We start from the raw sequence: 20,477 nt of genomic DNA, 5'->3' as shown, positions 1-20,477 counted from the left end.
AACAGCTTGCCGCTTTTTGTTTACATGTTTGTTTACATGTTGCTCTAAATGCATGTGTATGTGTGTTCAAGTCATTTGTTGAATCACGTGATCTCTTTGACCAAATATTCAAGCCTTTATCTAAAGGCCGACAGACATATTTAGTTTAATGTTTTGAAAGCCTCTGCACGCTTTGAGTCTGTGGAATTGGGTATGCATTAATGCATTCCTGTTTAAAGGTGTCTGACTGAGTTCTGAAGGTAATGAGTAGGCCTACTGACTTACTAAGTACTGAGCTACTAAATAATTGTCTAACAAAGTGCCCAGGAGCTGTGAAAAGGTTTAGACTTCTGGGAAAAAGTTTGGTGTCTACTAGCCTGGAGAATCCAGACCAAAATCTTAGATTATGGGTCTGGCCACAAATAATGTAATGGCCCAACTCCAGGGGCAGCACCAAGCATGTATTTGAAAATATCACTGCACGCAATTGGATAACACTATACGACCAATGTTAACTGACTGATTCTGGACTTTGACGCAGTTGGATAACACTACGACTGTCATCTGTTTAGCTCACCTCTGACCCACCTACAGTATATCAGATACACAGATATGATTGGTTCCCCGCGATGCAAGAGGAAAAAGTTACCATGCATCATTACTCGTTGCCAGAGTCTCTCGCTGAGCAAATGCTTCCGCGAGAACTCTGGATTCCCAGGGTAGGTGTCTACAGCATACGGATGACACTGCCAATATGGCGCTGTATGGCACCGCCACTATAGTGATATATGAAAACAGATCAGCCTTCAACTCATTAAGGTCTGCAAATACAGCACCCTCCATATTTATTGGCACACCTAGTAAAGTTGACTAAAAACAGGTGTAAAAAATAATCTTTGGGTTATTTGTCTCACACAGTGAAAACAATGAGGAAAAATCCAACCTTGTAGGTGAGTGAGTTTATTCTAAGGAAAAGCAATATTTATTGCAAAGGTCCTGGGAACCTCATTAGTGCATGGTATCATAAACTATAAGAAAAAAAAAATCTCTGCCAAGACACTAAAAGTGGGTCACAACACAAAAATGGTAATGAACACAAAATCAAGTTCTGTCATGGACATCTCAGTCCCCACATCTGATCTCCATAGAAAAACTGGTGAGTCAAAGAGAAGAATGCACAAGTGGGGACCTAGGAATTTGGACGATCCGGAGATATTTGGTGGGGAAAACAAATCCCTTGATTCTCCAACTTTAGAAGATATTATAGGAGAATATTGCGAGTCATTTTATTGGCAAAGGGAGGCTTTACAAAATATTACATACAGGGCTGCCAATAATTGACCTTTCGCGAAGTCTCGCCCCCCTTAGTTACTGTAGCTAAGTCCGACAGCTAAGACCGGAGTTGACTAGAACTTCAATGGTAGCTGTAAGCCTGTCTGTTACAACCTAAGAGGCTCTTTTACAGAGCCATGGACCTGATTTCATTTAGAATCCGTTGAACAACTCCAGTATGGAGACACATGTATAAAAATTAATATCTAGGTTTGTTGGGTGACAAACTTAGACGGGGGGGCGAGTGGGACTCACTGATATTAACCCTTAAAGGGGTGGTTCAGGATTTTGGACATAGGACCTCATTTCCAAGTAAGCAAGTGTGATATTTATCAGTGGAGACCGTTTTCAACACGTTTCATCCAGTCCTTCTAATTGCAGAGTTCGCAGGTGCTAGGCTAGCGCAAGTCAACGGTATGTGCTAGCCTGCCACTAAAAACAGTCTTCCAATGCATTTCTATGGAGCCATAAGGTGAAGCTGTCGGACTTTATCTACATGTGCGGAGCTACTGGACTGCCATTGGCTCATCCACGTTCGATGGGCGGGGCTTGCGATAGGTCAATTGTGACACGTGTATTTTTATTAAAACATGTTTGTTTGTGTCTATGAAACATTTGTTTCTCTTAATAAATTTGTTTCCCCTTCAAGGTTGGATTTTTCCTCACTGTTTTCATTGTGAGACCAAGATAAATTCTCCGAAGATGATTTTTAAAAAAATACCTATTTTTACTCGTTACCTGGGGTGAAAATAAATGGTGAGGGCACTCTAGCTCTGCCTGTTTAAAGCCACTTGTCCCAGGTGGATAATGGTGAGCAATTTTGTGGCTCAATTTTCTGTGTCATTTTTTTTCTTTGAACATCTTATGAGTTTCCCTTTAATGTTTAGTTTTAGTGGTATACTGATCTCATGAAAACTCTCACAGACAATAGAGTAGGGTAGCTCTCCTAATTCATAATGACCCATAATTAATGCTCTTCACTACTCCCTCTTTCTCTCTCTCACACACACACACACACACACACACACACACACACACACACGCACACACACACACACATACACACACACACACACACACACACACACACACACACACACACACACACACACACACACACACATACACACACACAAACACACACACACACACACACACACACACACACACACACACACACACACACACAAACACACACACACACACACACACACACACACACACACACACACACACATACACACACACACACACACACACACACACACACACACAAAACAAGCCCCACAACCACCCCCCTTGCCTTCTGCACGGTGCTTGCTTCTAAGCGTTCTGGGCCAATCAAGCGACTTTATAACAATGGCCTCTTGTTCCAATGAGGCCAACCCCTCACACAGACACACACAGATATATATATATCTCACAACTCTCTCTGCTCTTTCACACACAAATGCTCAAATGAACGTATATATGCGTTCTGCTTATTCTTGACTGAGCCTTTGAAAATGCTGGCTACCATACCGTATATAGATTATGATAATCTATAAAATCTATATCTATATCTGGCTACCATACCGTATAAAGATTATGATAATCTATAAAATCTCAGTGAGAAAAACACAAAGAATGGGAGGTCTCTTCATAGATGAGTGGAGGTGCAAAACGCACACCAGAAAAGGAGGTGCTGGCAACCAGTAAAACACTTGCAAAAGGAGAGAAGTGCCGCACACTCCCGAGTTACACATATAAGTCTTTAATGTGACAACATTTCGGCCTGTCGGCCTTCCTCAGGTCTCTTTATAGACTCATTAAATGCCATTAAGGTTTCCAATCTTATAAAGGTAGTGTCTTCCAGTCCCGTTTTGAAATGTATCACGGTAACTATTATTTATAACAACCATTAGCACACACTTAATTCAGACATCAACTTGTCATTACAAAGGCTCTCAGCAAGGCCTACTGTATGTTTTCGAAGGGTCACTATGTGAAAACATAAGCACTGAAGCTTGTGTATCAGTAAACCCACAGACACATGGTCCATTGTGTTTGGGTCAAAAACTCATCAATGGACCATTATCACAAAAAGACACAACCAGTGACAAAGCTGACCTGGTCTCGCCGTCTGACCAACACAACAAAGAAGAAGAAAAAAAAAAACAACGAGGCTAAGAGGAGAAAGTGGGTCAGGTGTCCAAACGGAGATGCTTGCCTAACTCTCCTGGGTGGCAAATCTTCCTCATCCCCATCATCATGATCATTGTCATCACATCATCATCATCATCACTGAAGTAGATGAGCCTCTCTCACACTTTGGAACTGGTAATTTCCAGTAATTACCGGCACCCTGGCATAGTGGCCTGGAGGGTGCCTCAAGCCAAATGAGCCAAAGACGTCATCCTCAACAAAGCTTTGATCCTAATGGGGACACAAACACAAATAAAGAGAGAGGGCGAAGAACGAAGTCGAAAGAACAACTACAACAAAACAGTATAAAAAGACACAAGAAGAGGAAGAACAACAACAAAAACAATATAAGAAGAACACTTATGAAAAGAAAAGACATAAGAAGAAGAAGAACGACAACAAAAACAATATAAAAAAACATAAGAAGAAGACTTACAGTTTTTTTCAACTGCTTACACACTAAATCTTTGCTTGTCACACAATTTTCTAAACATGTCCTCCAAACATCATAACCCGACACCAAATCTGCAAAACCATACACTAATTCTCAGTGTTTGACTCAGTTTTCAATTGACTAAAATACATTTTGCAAAACACCACACACAATTTTCTACCTAACACACAAAAATCTAACAGGAAGTAACTTGATTTCGTTCTTCAAACACAACCCATCAAAATGGCACACTAAATCACCAGTGCTTCACTCTTTCTCTTCACATGTGCAAACACTCTTTACTTTACTGAACACCATCCAATCATTGCCTTAGTATAGGTCTATGAATAGATATACTCTCTATATAGGTATAGACCCTTTCAATCTGCTCCTAGATGATTTCCGGTTGAAATATTCAGAACCAATGCAGATACTTTGAAAATAGAGAAATTACAGTAATCGGACTTTAGCTTACAGTAATGTTCTACAAAAAGTTGACTTTATGTAAAATTTGTCTTTTTACTCTATTTTAGTTTGTCCCCATGTTACAGTACCATTAGCTCAATACATTTTTCTGTGCCTCCAGAAATGCCTTAGGAACGCTTACTGTAGAATTGTTTGTTTCTGCAGTTGAAAGGGTCTATAGGCCTATGAATACATACTGTACACCCCCCCCCCCACACACACACACACACACACTTGTCTTTAGAAAAAAACAAAATCAGTGTTTTCAAAACTCCATGTACATCTGGTGGTCACTGTATTCTTCTTTGCTTTTTTTCTTGTTTGCTGTAAAATACTGTATTCACAACAGCAAATTATTTGGGAAAAATCACTATTTTTGGTTTCAATATTGCTTGCATTTTTACTGTGTATTTCAACTTCTCTTTGTTGATACCGTAACTTTCACTCTTGTATGGAAATACATATAGAAAGCCTAAGACAGAAGAGCTTTAGGTTTTAAGCAACAGTGTGTACATGATGTATCCAAAATGTCATATTATGACAAAATGTGTTTGTAATGTGAGGCGAATGTTTGCTTTAAACATGTGTTTTTGACATTTTGAATGTTGTGTGTCATTTTGCTGGAGATTTGGGGCATTTTGCATTTTGTGTGAGCAGTTGTGGGTTTTGTGTGTGGAGTTTTGAAAAATAGACACAGAGTTTTGAAAACAATTGTGTAAACAATTGTAAAAAAAACTGTATGAAAAGAAAATACATGACAAGAAGAAGAACGATAACAAAAACAGTATAAAAAGACACAAGAAGAAGAAGAACGACAAAAACAGTAAAAAGACATAAGAAGAAGACTTATGAAAAGAAAAGACATAAGAAGAAGAAGAACGACAACAAACAGTATAAAAAGACATAAGAAGAAGACATTGCAACTTCTCTTTGGTATTTTAGTTACAAGGAACAAGTAGCAAGTGGGAAAGACAGAGATGGGGTGCGATCGGGAAAGGGCCGCAGCCGAAACCAGGTCCCAGTGGCCACTTGAGAGCCGAATGTAGTGCAAATGCATCCCAAGCTGCATCCATATTCCACATATGGAGGTTTTTCTATCTCAAAAGGTGACTAACTACAAGCGGTTATTAAATTAAAGGTCAACTTCCTCAAGTATATTTCACAAGGCATCTTTATGAAGGTATACTACTATGAACGTATCAAGTATAGCAACTTCATAATTATTATTATTTTTATTTTTTTTCCTGTTTTGGTGTGATACAGATACAATACATGGATCACACTGATTATGACTCCGCTGAATTAACAGGAAAGACTGATTAACCCACTGGGTCTTGAGGACCTTCATTTCCCTTCAGCCTGGGTGTTGTTGGGGTTGTTTATATTTCACAAAGGACAGGCCTGGGAAAGCATTTAATAGATGGCATTAGCTGCCCTGGATGTCTTGGTCAAGGTGGAACATTACAGAGTGTGTATGTCAATGTCAATGTCAATGTCAATTTTATTTATATAGCACATTTACAGAGGGCTTAGCCGCACCAAAGTGCTTCACAGTAAAGTGCAATAAAGAAATACAGGAAGGCACAAAAACAAAAAGGGCTACAGTTAAAATAAGTTAAGAAATGCAGAAAAAAGGAACATTTAAAACTAAACACTGGGGCATAAAGGGAGACATTAGCCAAAGGCAAGTGAAAAGAGGTGGGGAAGTCTTTAAAAGGGACTTAAAAACATTCAGAGACTGAGCTGAACGGATGTGGAGGGGGAGGCAGTTTCAGAGTCTAGGGGCTGCCACTATACACATGCCTATTTCTTATGTATGTATCAGCATTTTAAATTGTGTGTGTGTGTGTGTGTGTGTGTGTGTGTGTTTGTGTGTGTGTATTTGTGTCATCATTATATATGTATGCAGCGACCATCGATTTCAACTCACCAAGCCAGTTGTCGAGCCAAACTAATGTTGTGTCAAGAGTAACTGATTGTATGTGTACTTTGCAGTGTTCCCCAAAACAGATGCTAATCAAAATGTAACCAATCCAGACCAGCATAACATAAGATATGGATGACCTGGGCCTCAGTGTTGTGTTCTCATTAAAGTAAATATGTGCAATTATGAATCAAATCAGTGAGAAATTGCAGTAAAATGTTTTAAAGATGCTACTCTGATTCAGCAACTCTCAGCAAAGAGATGAAAGGGGACAACATCCTCAAAATCCATTTCTGAATCATATTGAAGCATTTTCGCAGATAAGTCTAGTCTGAACTAGTGTTTTCCAAGATGTTTGCATTAATGTTTGCATTAACCACCCAGAAGAACCAAGCAGTAGAATCACCACAGAGATTCGGGTTCAAACCCACACCCAGATAGCAAAATCAGATTGGCAGATAGCTGGTGGTATGCCGCCAGTGGCGTGCCACTTGTGGTCCGCCATTGGATCACCATCTCTTTAAATTTAACTTGTCATAAATATTAAGAAAAGTTAATAAAATGATATATGCAGTATAACTGAACAAATGAAAAAGATTTTAGACCAATAGTGGCAAAATATTTGTCTGCAACCCGCCAGCGGACCGCCAGAGAACCGATGAGCAAAATGCCGGCGCACCGCCAGCTATGCCCCCAATGGACTGACAGTGCTCCGCCAGCCTCTTGCTATCTGGGACAACGGTACTCACAGGTCGGATGGAGGCAGCTGCATCGTCGTAGCTTCCCCTCCTCATGGTTGGCGAGTGAGAGAGAGAGATGTGAACAGGTGAGTCCTCTTGCAAAGGTCCTTCTGTCACTCCTTGTGCGCTAAAACGAAGCAGGACTTCAGCGTCCGACTGTCAGTGGAACACTTGTGAGAGTGTGTGTCTGTGTGTGTTACAGAGTGCTCCGCCGGAGCCCTGGTTTGGTGACTGACCACAGACGCCTCTGGGATGTGAGTATATGTGGGTGCCCAGAAGCGGTGTACAAAGAGGTGCTGTGGTATGTGTGTGTGTGTGTGTGTGTGTGTGTTTTTGACTGTCTGTGTGTATATGAGTGTGATGCTATGGGTTTGTGTAGGTGTGTGTGTGTGTGTGTGTGTGTGTGTGTGTGTGTGTGTGTGTGTGCGTATCAAACAGCTCTGCTGACCGGCTTCTTCAGCTGTTCGTAATGAGGCTGAGAACAATGGAGGCTCACAAGGGACAAAAAAGAGGGAGGGTAGTGTGTGTGCGTGTTTGAGGGTGTGTGTGTATGTGTGTGTGTGTGTGTGAGTGTGTAGAAGGGGAGGGGGTTCCGCCTGACCTGAGCCCCAGCACGTCCCTTCAACGACATTCCCACCAACCCCCCACCCTCACCCCCACCCCCACCAACCTTGCTCTGGGTCTCGGCTCCTGGCTCTCTGATCTACTTTCCCTCTCGGCTCCAGGACAACCCCCCCTCCCTGCCCCAGAGCACAGGGCACACGTCTGCCCAAGGCTGATGCTGCACCCTAGGGGATGTGCCATAGACCAGTGGGTCTCAAACTGGGTCCCCGGGGTTCACGACCCAAAGCCAAGAGGTCCATGAAATAACTTGCTTTGAATGATAAAGTTGTATTTTAGAATTAAACAATGCATATCTATGATGATCTAAATTACCCTTTGAACCAGTAAAACAAGCAAATTGTGTCTATTGCTGCTATTCACATTAACATTTAGCCTAACTTTGATATGATTATGACAATGAATGGAGAGAAGTGAAGTTGATTTAAACACGTTTTCAGTTAGGCTAAGTTAGTTGGGCATCGTTTGTACTGCCTCAGCTCAGTTTAGTGACATACAGTAGATGTGACGTTGAGGAATGGACTAACGTTGAGGATACAGGATAACTCGCCTGGTAGCGGCGTCCAGGAAATTATGACTGACATCAGAATGTGCCATAAGTTTGAGTGCAGCTTTTGGTAGGTATTCTGTTCCAAGATATATCAATCTAACAAAACCTCACCGAATAGCTTTTTCCCTGATGTTCTCTCACCCATGGGCTTTTCCATAGATTTGACAGAGTCGCAGATTGATGACGCCATTTTTAGCATAGTGTTACAAAAACATTGGTTATGGGCCCATAACCATACACGTGAGATACAAGATAGTGGAGCCAGTCATACAGTGTTGGTTATCTGGAAAATAACAATGGTCACATGAAGGTACAGAATTCTGGAACAGTAACTTTAGTTCGCCTCCTGTTTGAAATCATTCCCATTTGTCAAAATCAGTGTTTTCCTTTAACTTCTCTGCTTCAACCCCTCCATGTCACTCACATCAGCAGTTCCCTCAATGGCTGGACATTACTGTTTTATTTCAAGCTATACATATTTTCATTCTTTCATCCTGCCATTAAAAACAGGTCAATCCAATGTAGCCTACACAAGAAGGTCACTGCTGCTCAGGACTAGGCTACCTAACAGTGTCTTGTTATTCCTAACAGTATTTTTTTGTATGTGATGTTTTCCTATTTGTGGTATGAGGCATGAGTCCTTATGCAACTGAGGAAGACGTATTGGCAGAGAAGATGGGTATATCAAATATGTATCAGGATCTTTGACATAGGGGCACAGTGAGGTGTTACTTACTGGCTTAGCCTAGCATGACTAGCATAAGTAGCATGACTAGCATAACTGAAGCCCACGTGGCACCATCAGTATTCGTAGGAGGGATACAAATAATCCGCCTTTCCAGGTGTGTTGTGCTGTATGTGTTGGTCCACATGCATCTTTAATCTGTTCAGGCAATGCAATCGAGATTCAATCTTCTATTGGTCAACTCCATTTTAATAAAATGGAATGCATTGTATTTAAAAGAAAAGACAATTATCGGTAACACTTTACTTGACAGTATCGACATAAGAGTGACATGACACCGTCATGAACATATGACACTGTCATGACACATGAACCCGGGCCTAGCCATAACCCTAATCCTAATCTATAACTCTAATCCTAACCCTTACCCTAACCCTTATCCTAACCGTAATTCTAGCCCTAACTTGTTATGACAAAAACCGAATGTCACTCAATAACAGAAGCGTTATGTCATAAACGTTTATGACCTGTTTATGACACATTCTTGACAGTGTCATGTCACTCTTATGTCGATACTGTCAAGTAAAGTGTTACCCAATTATCACAACAAAAAAAATATGATATGCATGAACACAACTGTGGCACTTTTGCTGCTGCCAATCAGGCAGACGAAAACAAAACCTCAGGGGTAATGACGTGTGTCAGAGGTAATGAAGGACACAGGCACAATGGAATCCAACAGGTGAGAATGCTATACTCAGTGGTTAAAGTGGGATTTGGCAGGTGGGGAAAACCTAAAATCCAGTGTCAGTGCACATTGTGCCTGTATAAAACAGTATACCAAATAAGATTACAAACCCAAATATTAAAGGATAGAAAGAGAGAGGGATAGAGAGGGATAGAGAGAAAGATAGAGAGAGGAAGACAAAGGGAGACAGAGAGAGGGACTGACAGAGTAAAGGCAAAAGAGAAGAGAGCTTTTCTCCGAGAGCTTTCCTAATTTAAGTCCAACGCTTTTGAATATTCAAGCCTGTCCCACCTGCCTTGCAGGTCATTGGATAGCTGGTGGGATAGGTGTGAGTGTGAGGCTTGTGCTGGTTCTCACACCTAAAGCTTACGGTGTAGTTTTTAATCTACAACTAAGCACAAATTCATTAAATTGTGATGGAACCATGATCAGACTGTTGGCCACATTACAAGTATTAATTCAAGACCAAACATGAATGTATTATTCACAACATAGATTGACATTGATTTCAGAGGTAACCATCAGAGTAGTTGCTCTGCACTGCTCAGCACTGCCTCTGAGACTGTCTTCTTGGATTTAGATGATACGTCTTTGTTTTCCTATTTACAATCAGGCTGTTTATAGGAGATAAACATAAAATACTAATATTCACCTGAATAAAAAAATCAGCAGTAGCAAGTGCATTCTTAATTAAAGCTGCAGTTGGCAAGTCTGACAGATTAAGGGGACTTAGCCAAAATGTTGAATGTTTACAACTCTTATGCCCCTCCCCCACAACCACCGAGCACCCTCTCATCGAGTTCATGCTTGTCAGTGCGCACCAGACTGTGATTGACATTAAGATTTCACACAGCCCTGCTCTGATTGGACCAGAAGAACCGGGAGCTGTGGATTTTTGCAAAACAAATAACAGGCTCTAGGTGGAGGTAGAAGTGTGTGTTTTTTTCGGTTACACTTTACTTGACAGTGTCGACATAAGAGTGACATGACACTGTCATGAACGTGTCATAAACAAGTCATAAACATTTATGGCATAACGCTTCTGTTATTAAGTGACATTCGGTTTTTGGTTAGGATTAGGGTTAGGTTTAATGTGTTATGACAGTGTCATGTGTTCATGACAGTGTCATGTCACTCTTATGTCGATACTGTCAAGAAAAGTGTTACCTTTTTTTCTAAAACTGGCTGATTTATGTTGTTCTGTCGGAGCATAGTGTCAGTTTCAGTGAATATGCTCAAAACAATCTTGCCAACTACAGCTTTAAGTTACAGTTTTTTTCCATTCACTGTGCCAGGAATGCCACATTCACATAGTTTCCCTTTGCCTCATGGGTAAAGCACTTGACATTTAAACTTTGTCTGTGAAGCATTATGTAAAGATTTAGTTTGATCTAGATCTCTTATGTCAGCTGGACCAGTGGGCATTAAGGCGAATCCACACCTAGCCGACTTCAAAGCACACGCTGCAGTCCCTAGTAGGTGTGGATTTAAAGACCCTTCAAAGATTTTGCGTGCTCGACTATCTAGCCCAACTAATGTCTTAAAGGTTGTATCAGCGATGGCGGGGTAACGTCACTTCTGTTGATGTTCAAACAAAACAGAGAGCTAGCTCGCCACTCCCTCCCCCTCCCTCTTGTGCAATTGAAACTCTCCTGAATGCGCATCTCGACGGTTATTGGTTGGAACACTTTATTTTGCCTTTGAGTGGTTGGCAATGCTTGTTGATACAGTAGCATTTGTTCTTGTGTGCAGATCTCAGAGCCTAGGCTGCCTGCAGAGACGCGTTTTTTGACAGCCTGCTTATGGGGTGGGCAGCTAGCAGATCATTAGGAAAGATTAGTTGAATGTGATCATTTATGTTTGGGCCTTTTTTGGGCCTGCCATCGCTGATACAACCTTTAATTCCACACACTAAGTATGGGTCCAAGGTTCCTCAAGGCTGCTGTGTGTTACAGACTTTCAAAGATCCCTGAACCTTTAGTTACCTGCAGGCTGACTGACTGTTATGCTTCCAAACTAGGGCTGAACGATTAATTGCATTTGCGATAATACCAACCGCAATTTTCTTACCAGCTAATGTTAGAACACAGCTAGATGGCCACTGAGACCATCTCACTTTGGCTACTTCACAAAAGGGAACAGCACACACAGTCCCCTTCATCTCTGGTCGGTGGCCGAACCAATCCACGGCATCTGCTCACCCCCAGAGTTTTTAATTGCCCTTCACAGACCAAACAAACACACATAAGGGCAGAACTGAACTGAACTGAACTGGACACGGAGGCTTCGTATCCAACCAACAGCAAAACAAAATGGAGAATAGAGCACATGCTGCAGCAACACTAAAAATAATCTCATGTGCTGACCCCCACTTCCTGTGAAAGCTTCAGCCCACTTAATATTTAAAAGATGGACTATAATATAATGTAGGACAATTTTCATGTCTACTATTCACACAAAATTGTGCTTTGACTTTTTTTTTTCATGGTATGTCTGATGATCATTTGTTGTGATGGCTCAGTCTGTGGGAACAATGGGTATGTCAGGGCAATGGATGAGAAAATCGATTTCTTTATAAATAGCTTTATAATAGCTTTCTTTCTCTCACAAAGAGAATGTCCTTCACTTCCGTGGGTCTGGACTAAAACTGAAATGATTTTGAAGGAGTCTAATAATTATCTGTTACCTTCAATTAAGCCATCTGCAGAGTTGGGTGTGTAACGTGTTCTAAATTCAGTAATCACACTACAGTTCCTAACAGTGTGTGACCAAAGATTACTACATTCTCCTATTTTAGATAGCCTACTAGGAAATAAGAATCCTCCTCCTCAAGTCGTGGAGACGCATGTTGTGCGCTGGTGTGCTTTAGGCCTACCCTGTCATTAGCAGGGTATGTGGAATCAGGCCGCCTCCTACAGCACTGCCTCTGAGACGGACGGGGGCAATGGATCAAAACGAAAAACAATGGTTCCGTGTCATCCTTGTGGGGCTACATGCCCAACAAGTTTTGTGCACCCCGGTCTTTCAGTGTCCCGGGAATTGTTTTACTGAAGAAATTCGCTGTGCGAAAGTCATAATAATATGGGTTGGAGATAAGTGTTAGGGGGTCATTGCTGTAGTGTGACGGATAATGGAATATTGATATTAACAGATCCTTTGGTACATCGGTGATGATGAGACATCTATCCTTGCAATTAACAGCAGTTCTGTAAGGGCCAGGAACAAATCCACAGCGCCAAGCCTCTCAAGTAGGCTACTGTGGGTCAGGAGTGCAACGTGTATTGCAAATATCTAATCTAAACAGATGTGTCTTAATTGAATTGCAAGAGAGAAAGGGGGGCATGAGATATTCAAAAGAGAAGATATATGATGAGAAGTATTTGGAGAAACCTGCTGTCATGATCTGAGCAAGACTGGTGAATGCTAACTGTCATGTTATAAGGCTATATATTATGGTGTAGCACACGTGTACGCATAATAATATACTGCTCTGCAAAGTGCATTAAAACCGCTATTTAACACTATCCTTATGCAGGGTTCTAAATTAACATTTTTGATCACAAAAAAAAATGGCTAGTAGAAATTCTGATTGGCTAGTTTACCAGCCAATCAGAATTTCTACTAGCCATTTTTTTCCAGTGAAAATAAGAGAATTATGAGTGTCACTGAATGCATTTGATCATTTTATTAACATTGTTGGCATGAATACATACCACAAAATATACACAGAAAGTGCAAACACTTCATTTCATGTTTGGGATCGGATCTATCTATCTATCTATCTATCTATCTATCTATTTCTCTGTCAATATCCTCACCCCCTGCTTCATTCCTCTTCTCGCCCCCATAAGTCTGTCTCAACCACTGCTGCATTTAGTTTAATCTTAACCTAATAAAAAGGAGATATCAATTATCATCAACAATGACAAGCCAGCTGGAACCAGCCACTCGTTTTCTCTCCCTACCGTGCACGCTCAAACGCGCTCTCAATTAAATGGAGTAACATAGGGCCTATGTTCAAGTTGGATCTTTATAGAGAGGACCCGAAAAGTATCATCTTTATGTAACATGCTGTTGGTGCATGTTGACATTGTATACTTTCTCTAACAAGAGTGAAAACAGTTTGCAGTACAGCTATAATTATTAGCTAAATTTTGGTCCCTTCTCTGTCTCTTGGTGCCCTATAGTGCGTGATGTGTGTGGTGGTGGTAATCACTGATCAGGCAACTGAAAAGTTTCCCCTACAAGCTCCTCACGTTCCATCTTCAGCTAACTCCATAGACAATAAAATAAACGATCTTGCTGCTTCAGGTTTTGTGGCCTCCATTACATGACATCAGCCCCCCACAAAGGAAATAAACACAATGCGTTAATTGCGTTAATATTTCGTAACGCGTTATGTAGGCCTATTTGTGTTATGTATTTGTGTTACTTTACTTTACTGGCTAACTCCCTCCTCTTTCAGTCTATGCTCCCTGCTCTGTCTCTGTTCTTCTAATTCCATGTGTTTTCTGGTAGATGCTCCGTTCGTTTCCATGGTCTCTCGCGCTGGTTTCACTGCAAACTGCGCGCAGCCAATGGGCGTATGAAACGTCATCACGTAGCATTACGGCACAGTGGTCATGGGAAATGTAGGAAGTACTGCCAGGGAGATATATGACCGAGAACAGTATGTAATGCCTCATGCATCACCGGCCAAACTGGCTACAGTAAGTTTTTATTAACACCCCCCAAAATGATCATTTTATCCCGCATTTGGCGGGTGTTAATTTAGAACCCCGGCCTTATGTGACCACAGGGCAGACTGCTTCCATGGTAACGCAGGCTACCCTCAGCTGTCAGTCACCCAATGGGGGAGGCAGGTGACTGGGGCCTGTGAGAGAATTGCATAATAATAATAATAATAATAATAATAAGCTTTATTTGTATAGCACCTTTCATACACAGAATGCAGCTCAAAGTGCTTTACATTTGAAGCATGTAACACAATAATAGTCAGTCAGTCATTATCAATCACTTTGATACGCATGACACTTATCACATCCTTTAACATCAATACAGCCCCACATTACCCCTACTGTCAATCAGACAGCATGGGATGACCAGATGCCGGGGACATGGGAGTCATCCAGTGGAACCTCCATTCTTCAAAGACAATAACACAGAGATACACTCTTCATCTGTTTGCATAGGACAGAGAAGGAGAGGGAGAGAGGTGCGGGAGGAGAGGGAAAGGGGGGGGGGGGGGGGCAATGTTATCAGAAAAGGATCTACATAAGATGCTTGCCATAGATTGAGGTTGCTAGATTCCTCATGCCCGGATCAAACACATCACAACAGCATAGCTCTGAGTCTTTCACTATGTCTGTATTATGTAACACGCTACAGGCTGGCCTGTCACTGGCGTAACATTCACCAGCAAATTCATCAAAGCCCTGCAGTGGTATCTAACCAAGAAGAGATTAGGCATAAATTGATATTAAAGCAGGAAGTTATCCAAGCAATTCTCCACCTTATGTGTCAAATAAGGCGTGATGGAATTCTCCTGCAATAAATTAGCTGATGCATAACAGGTCTGAAATCAAGCATGAATATGCCGATTGGCAACGTACTGTGAGGGTGTTCTGTGTAAGAACTCAGGGAAATTATGCTCAGCACTTACGCAGCCGTTAATATGATGTTATTTTGTCTGCCGATTGGCAAAGCCAATCTGGGGCGTACCAAAGTCATGATGTGAACACCAAAAGGGTTATAATGAGCAATTACAGTTACATAACTGTGCTGAACTCCTTCCTGTTCCAGATAATGGCAGCCTATTGGCTGTCTGAACCCCCTCGTCCAAAACAATCATCTGCTCTCAAGACCCAGCGTTTTGTGTCTACAATGTCGACGGTCAGCCAATTTTACTAGTTGAGCTATTCGATTTCTACCCTTCAATTCAGCATTGCTGAAAAATGCTCTGGGAATATAATGGGCACAGATTCCAAATTTAAATTTGAGTCCATACAGCTTTTGTTTTATACACACACACACACACACACACACACACACACACACACACACACATACATACAAAGATTATCAGTGGGTTTTGTTGAGTGAATGCTGTCCTGTCCCAGCAATATTGGGAAATAATTCACCTGGCTTGGGTCTTTTCTACAGTGAACCTCCCAGGAAAAGGAAGGATTTTTTTTTCCAGCAGTATATCTGATTGGGTCACGACCTGGAAAAAAAACAATTGGCTCTGCCTCTGCCAGCAGAAACATCCTCAGCGTGGATGTTTCTGTGGATCCTTATCACCTAATGTGTCCCTGGAGCACAGGTGGTAAAAGCTTCCTGCTGGAAATGGAACCATCTTCAGCATACAATCTATAGGACACCATGTTGTTAATGGACAGAAGGGACGAAGTGATTAGCAATGTTAACCTAGCATGTTCCAGCTGTCCTCTGATAGGGGTTAGTCTTTCATTGCGAAGAGCTTGTTTATGTGTCTTACGGTACAGTTGTTACCAATGGAACTATAGGCCGCCCGCTGTCTCTTTCAACACAACGCTGCCTTTAAGAAAACCAATTTATTCCTTTCACATCTAGAGAAAGAAAGGTCCTCACACATCCTGTTGTGATTTCTATTTGTGTGACGTGAGTCTGAGTGTGTTTTTTTTCTGCTGAGTTTTCTTGTCCTTTCAAAACCTCAAGGTCACCCCTTTATCTGCTATTTTGAGTGCTAAGAGAGGGATTGTTAAGAGAGTGTAAGAGCTTTAAGCAAGCTTTAGAGTGTAAGAGAGGGATTGTTAAATCACAACATTATATAACTAGAACATTAAGTAACAGACAAGACAAATGCAGAATGTACTGTAGGATTTGTCAGTATAACATACTGAACAAGGTCTGCTGGTGTTCAGTTTGTGTAATAGTGTTAGATGTTTTCATGCTAATGTTTAATGTTTATTATTATTATTATTATTAGAGCAAGCATAATGTAAAATAAAGTATTGGCTTATTTAAAAAGAGATTAAATTAACATCATTACTTCCCTTATGGTTCACAGCATTGAAAAAATAATTTGCCACCATCATATTGAGAAGTTTGTTCTACTCTAAGTGGAAAGAGCAGGACACTGCTGAACGTGCTGTGATTATTAAAGAGAAACTATGCAGTTTTGGCAATTTCTTCGCTGTTTTCTCGCTTTTTGCTTGCAGGTTTCTCCACAGAGCTCCCCCTACAGCTTCAGAGTATATATTTTTCAACACTCCTCAATGGCTCAGTCTGCTGTTTCCTCGTTTCTTCTTTCCCTGTTCCTCCGACAATGGTTTACTTGCTTTCTGCTTCTTTTTGCTGGTTCTGCCATAACGAATGTCTGAGAAACTCCATTGCTACGTTGTTCTAGACGGTGCCTGGCGTGTATGTGTGTAGTGCAGTAAAGCAATTTGTTACATAACGAGGCTGCGAGACTTTCTATCTCTGAGTCAGTCAGCCCGCCGGCCCAAAGTTGCAAGGGTGTTTTTTCTGCCCACAGGCGCTAGGGGGAAGCAAGGCGGCCTCCATTCGCCCCAGAAAAACTCATATAACCATTCCAATGACCATTCCATTTCAAAGCCAAAGCTGTGAAGTTAGGTAAATTAGGCTAAACAAACTGCATAGTTCCCCTTTAATAGATCTAGAGCCTGTGACCCGCAGGGAGTTGCACGTTCACTATACTGTAAGTAGGCCAACATCTCCTGTTTCCAGACAAGGGTGCCTGCAGGCAGTGTTGGGAGGGTTACTTTCAAAACGTATTCCGTTACTGAATACAGAATACATGCCCAAAAATGTAATCTGTAACGTATTCCGTTACGTTACTCAATCTGAGTAACGTATTCTGAATACTTAGATTACTTCCGCATTGAATTGCATTTTATAAGTGTAGGAATGCGGCCATCAAATCCTGCTTAGGCCTACTAAACAGGCCTATTCTGGTGTGTTCTTCTGTTCCAAATGGCTGAAGTGTTAGGCCCACATAGGAGAATGTAAAGTCAACTAAGCTACCTGATACAACTTTAAAATAACAAGGTGACCACTAAAACTACTGCACAGCAGGCGACTAGGCTAATTAAAACAAACTAAATAAATAGGCTACTTTAAAGGGACACCAGGCAGGCCTGATGCTCTACAAAACTCCCCCTCACTCGGTCTGAAGCTCTTTTCCTTTTCTTTGCGTCTTCAGTCAAGGGTTTTCGCTGCTTCTTCGCCGGCTCTGCCATTACACACGTTTGCAACAATCTCTAGCATTTCGTTAGCCTGCCTCTGTGCTGTAAACTGATCCTGCTTCGGTCGGCGGGTAGGATACACCGAACTTGCAAGTGGGATATTCTTCCTACAGGCAGTAGGGGCGGGCGAGAGAGCCTTCATTCGCCCCGTAATGAGTCATTTAACCATATACCGACTTACGAAGATGATTAATTAACACGAAAACGTTGCCTGGTGTCCCTTTAAGGGCGTAGCCAGAAAATATATTAGCGCCTGTGAGATTATTATATGACAGGTGGAACGCAAATGACCTGTAAATGTAAACATGAAGGGTTCAGATGCAAAAGCCTCTAAATGCCACCTATGTCAAAAATGAGATAAAGATGGTGAGGGGATGCTCTCCACACATAGTATACGCTAATCAAATCATTTAACTTTTAAACCCACTAAATACCACTCTCTTCCTGGTCTGAAATATCGATTTATAGGCAAAAACCTATAGGAGCCTGAATTTAAATGCTCATTTACTCTTCACATTATCTAGGCTAGGCCTACTGTATATCAGTGCTCTCAAAATGAACGTGATCGCGTAATGACAATCAAAAACCGCACGTTAAAATATGCTAGCCTACTCGCAAAAATAATTCTTCAGAGGCTGCACCATATAATATAATAAAACGTAAATGTAGATCTAATTAGAAAAAAAAAAATCCATAAAGCTATTTTAAGTTAGAATAAAAAACTTAGAATGCAGTGCCTATTTTAGAGATTGGTTTAATTGGAAATCAACACGTGAACTAGGCTCTGTTTATTGATTAGCAAATTGTGTAACCGATTGGCCGAAGTAGCCTGAGCTATTAATACTCGGGAAAATATCCTTTCAACAGACATCAGGAACCGCGATCAGTGAGGAACAGGAGTTACCTCCACTTACTTTACTCCTAATTTTCTGTGCAAACAGTCATTTCAGGGTCTCCGATGACGCGTCCATAATGCGCGTTGGCTGCGTTTTGAGGCTAGTGCAAGACGGCGGGGCTTGGATTTAAACATGGAAATCATAGATTGCTTTCAGGAGCTTCTGGGAAATGGAGTTGCCTTAATTTATTTAGAGAGTGAATAAACTTGAGAAGAAGATGAAACAGAGAAGTATCGTCATGTAATCCATTGATTTCAACAATGTAACTGTATTCTAAATAGGCCTACCAACTATTTAACTTGTAACTGTATCGGAATATAGTTACTCTTTGTATTCTGAATACGTAACGCCGGTACATGTATTCCGTTACTCAACACTGCCTGCAGGAATAAATAATATGGTACGTACACCGGTGCCACTGCTTCCAGACACACAGTCACACCACTGGAGAGATGGGCGAGGTGGCCGCCTGCATCAGTCTGTCTCTCCTAAAAGCATGATCCTCTCTCCATTCTTTAACATAAGAATATGGATGTAATGTGACTCAAGGTACAAGTGACTGTGAGTCTGAAGTTGTAGACTCCCCACAGAAACCTCTAATGCTGCTGTTAGGCCTGTCCAACATGGATGTTGATTCTTTGATTGTGATTAAAAATGTCTTAAAATTGTTAAAACATTTAAATTTTTCAAATAAAGTAAAATAAAAGGCCTATAATTTACAGGCCATTACTGTGTGTTTTTAAACATTCATTTGCAATGCTGTCAAAAAAAAAAAACTAACTTTAGAAGAAGAACAGGCCAGTGAATAACCCTTCTTTTTCGGTGAGCTTTTTTTGCAAATGGAGTGCATTACCACCACCATCTGCATCCTGGTGTTACGGATCTCGATTCATGTTTCATGTTCATGTTAACTGGTGATAAACAATTAGCATGTCAGCATGAGCAAACTACCACGAGCAGGTAGTTTTACCTAATTTACCTTCTGTTCCTTGGTCTTGGCTGTATTGAGGAGCAGATTGTTGTCTTTGCACCATAACGTTAACCGTTCCACCTCATGTAGGTAGACTTGAACCCCCCCAGCCCCCCCCCCCCCCACGGAGATTAACCCCGCAACCGTGGTGTCGTCTGCAAATTTGACGATGGTGCTGCTATGGTGGGCAGAAGTGCAGTCGTGGGTGTAGAGGGTATAGAGCAGGGAGCTCAACACACAGCCCTGTGGGGAGCCAGTGCTGAGGCTGAGTGCTGTGGAGGTGTGGGGGCGCACTTTCACCCTCTAAGTGCGGTCTGAAAGGAAATCTTTAATCCATTGGCAGGTAGAATGTAGAAGTCCCATGTCCAACAGTTTGTGGGGTAGGATGGTGTTAAGGTGATGGTGGAAAGCAGAGCTACAGTAAAGTCTAAGCGTAGCCTCGCATAGCTCCCCTGCTGCTCCAGGTGGGACAATGCAGCCTGGAGGGCTGTGGCTATGGCGTCATCAGTAGACCTGTTAGCCTTGTGCAAACTGGTGTGAGTCGAGGGTTGGAGGGATGAATGATATGATGTGGCTCCGGATGTTTTCTCGAAACATTTCATCACCACATCACCATTTCATCACCATATCACCTTATCTAACTCTGGGGGAACCGGTGAATAAGCTCATTTCCCAAAATGTTGCCGTGTTCCTTTAACATTATT

General features: G+C 41.6%; 1 protein-coding gene across 1 annotated transcript in view; it reads right to left on the bottom strand.

Moving 5' to 3' along the window:
- Positions 1-7,289, bottom strand: part of tagapb (T cell activation RhoGTPase activating protein b) — a 39,008-nt gene extending 31,719 nt beyond the window's left edge. Inside the window, exon 1 of the mRNA XM_042095435.1 lies at positions 7,067-7,289. Coding sequence (XP_041951369.1) covers positions 7,067-7,111 — 45 coding nt within the window. The 5' untranslated portion in view covers positions 7,112-7,289. The remainder of the gene's footprint in view (positions 1-7,066) is intronic.
- Between the last annotated feature and the right edge of the window lie 13,188 nt (positions 7,290-20,477).

The sequence above is a fragment of the Alosa sapidissima genome, chromosome 6 (assembly GCF_018492685.1).
Source record: "Alosa sapidissima isolate fAloSap1 chromosome 6, fAloSap1.pri, whole genome shotgun sequence".
NCBI classification, from domain to species: domain Eukaryota; kingdom Metazoa; phylum Chordata; class Actinopteri; order Clupeiformes; family Clupeidae; genus Alosa; species Alosa sapidissima.
This window is presented reverse-complemented; position numbering and strand designations above follow the sequence as displayed.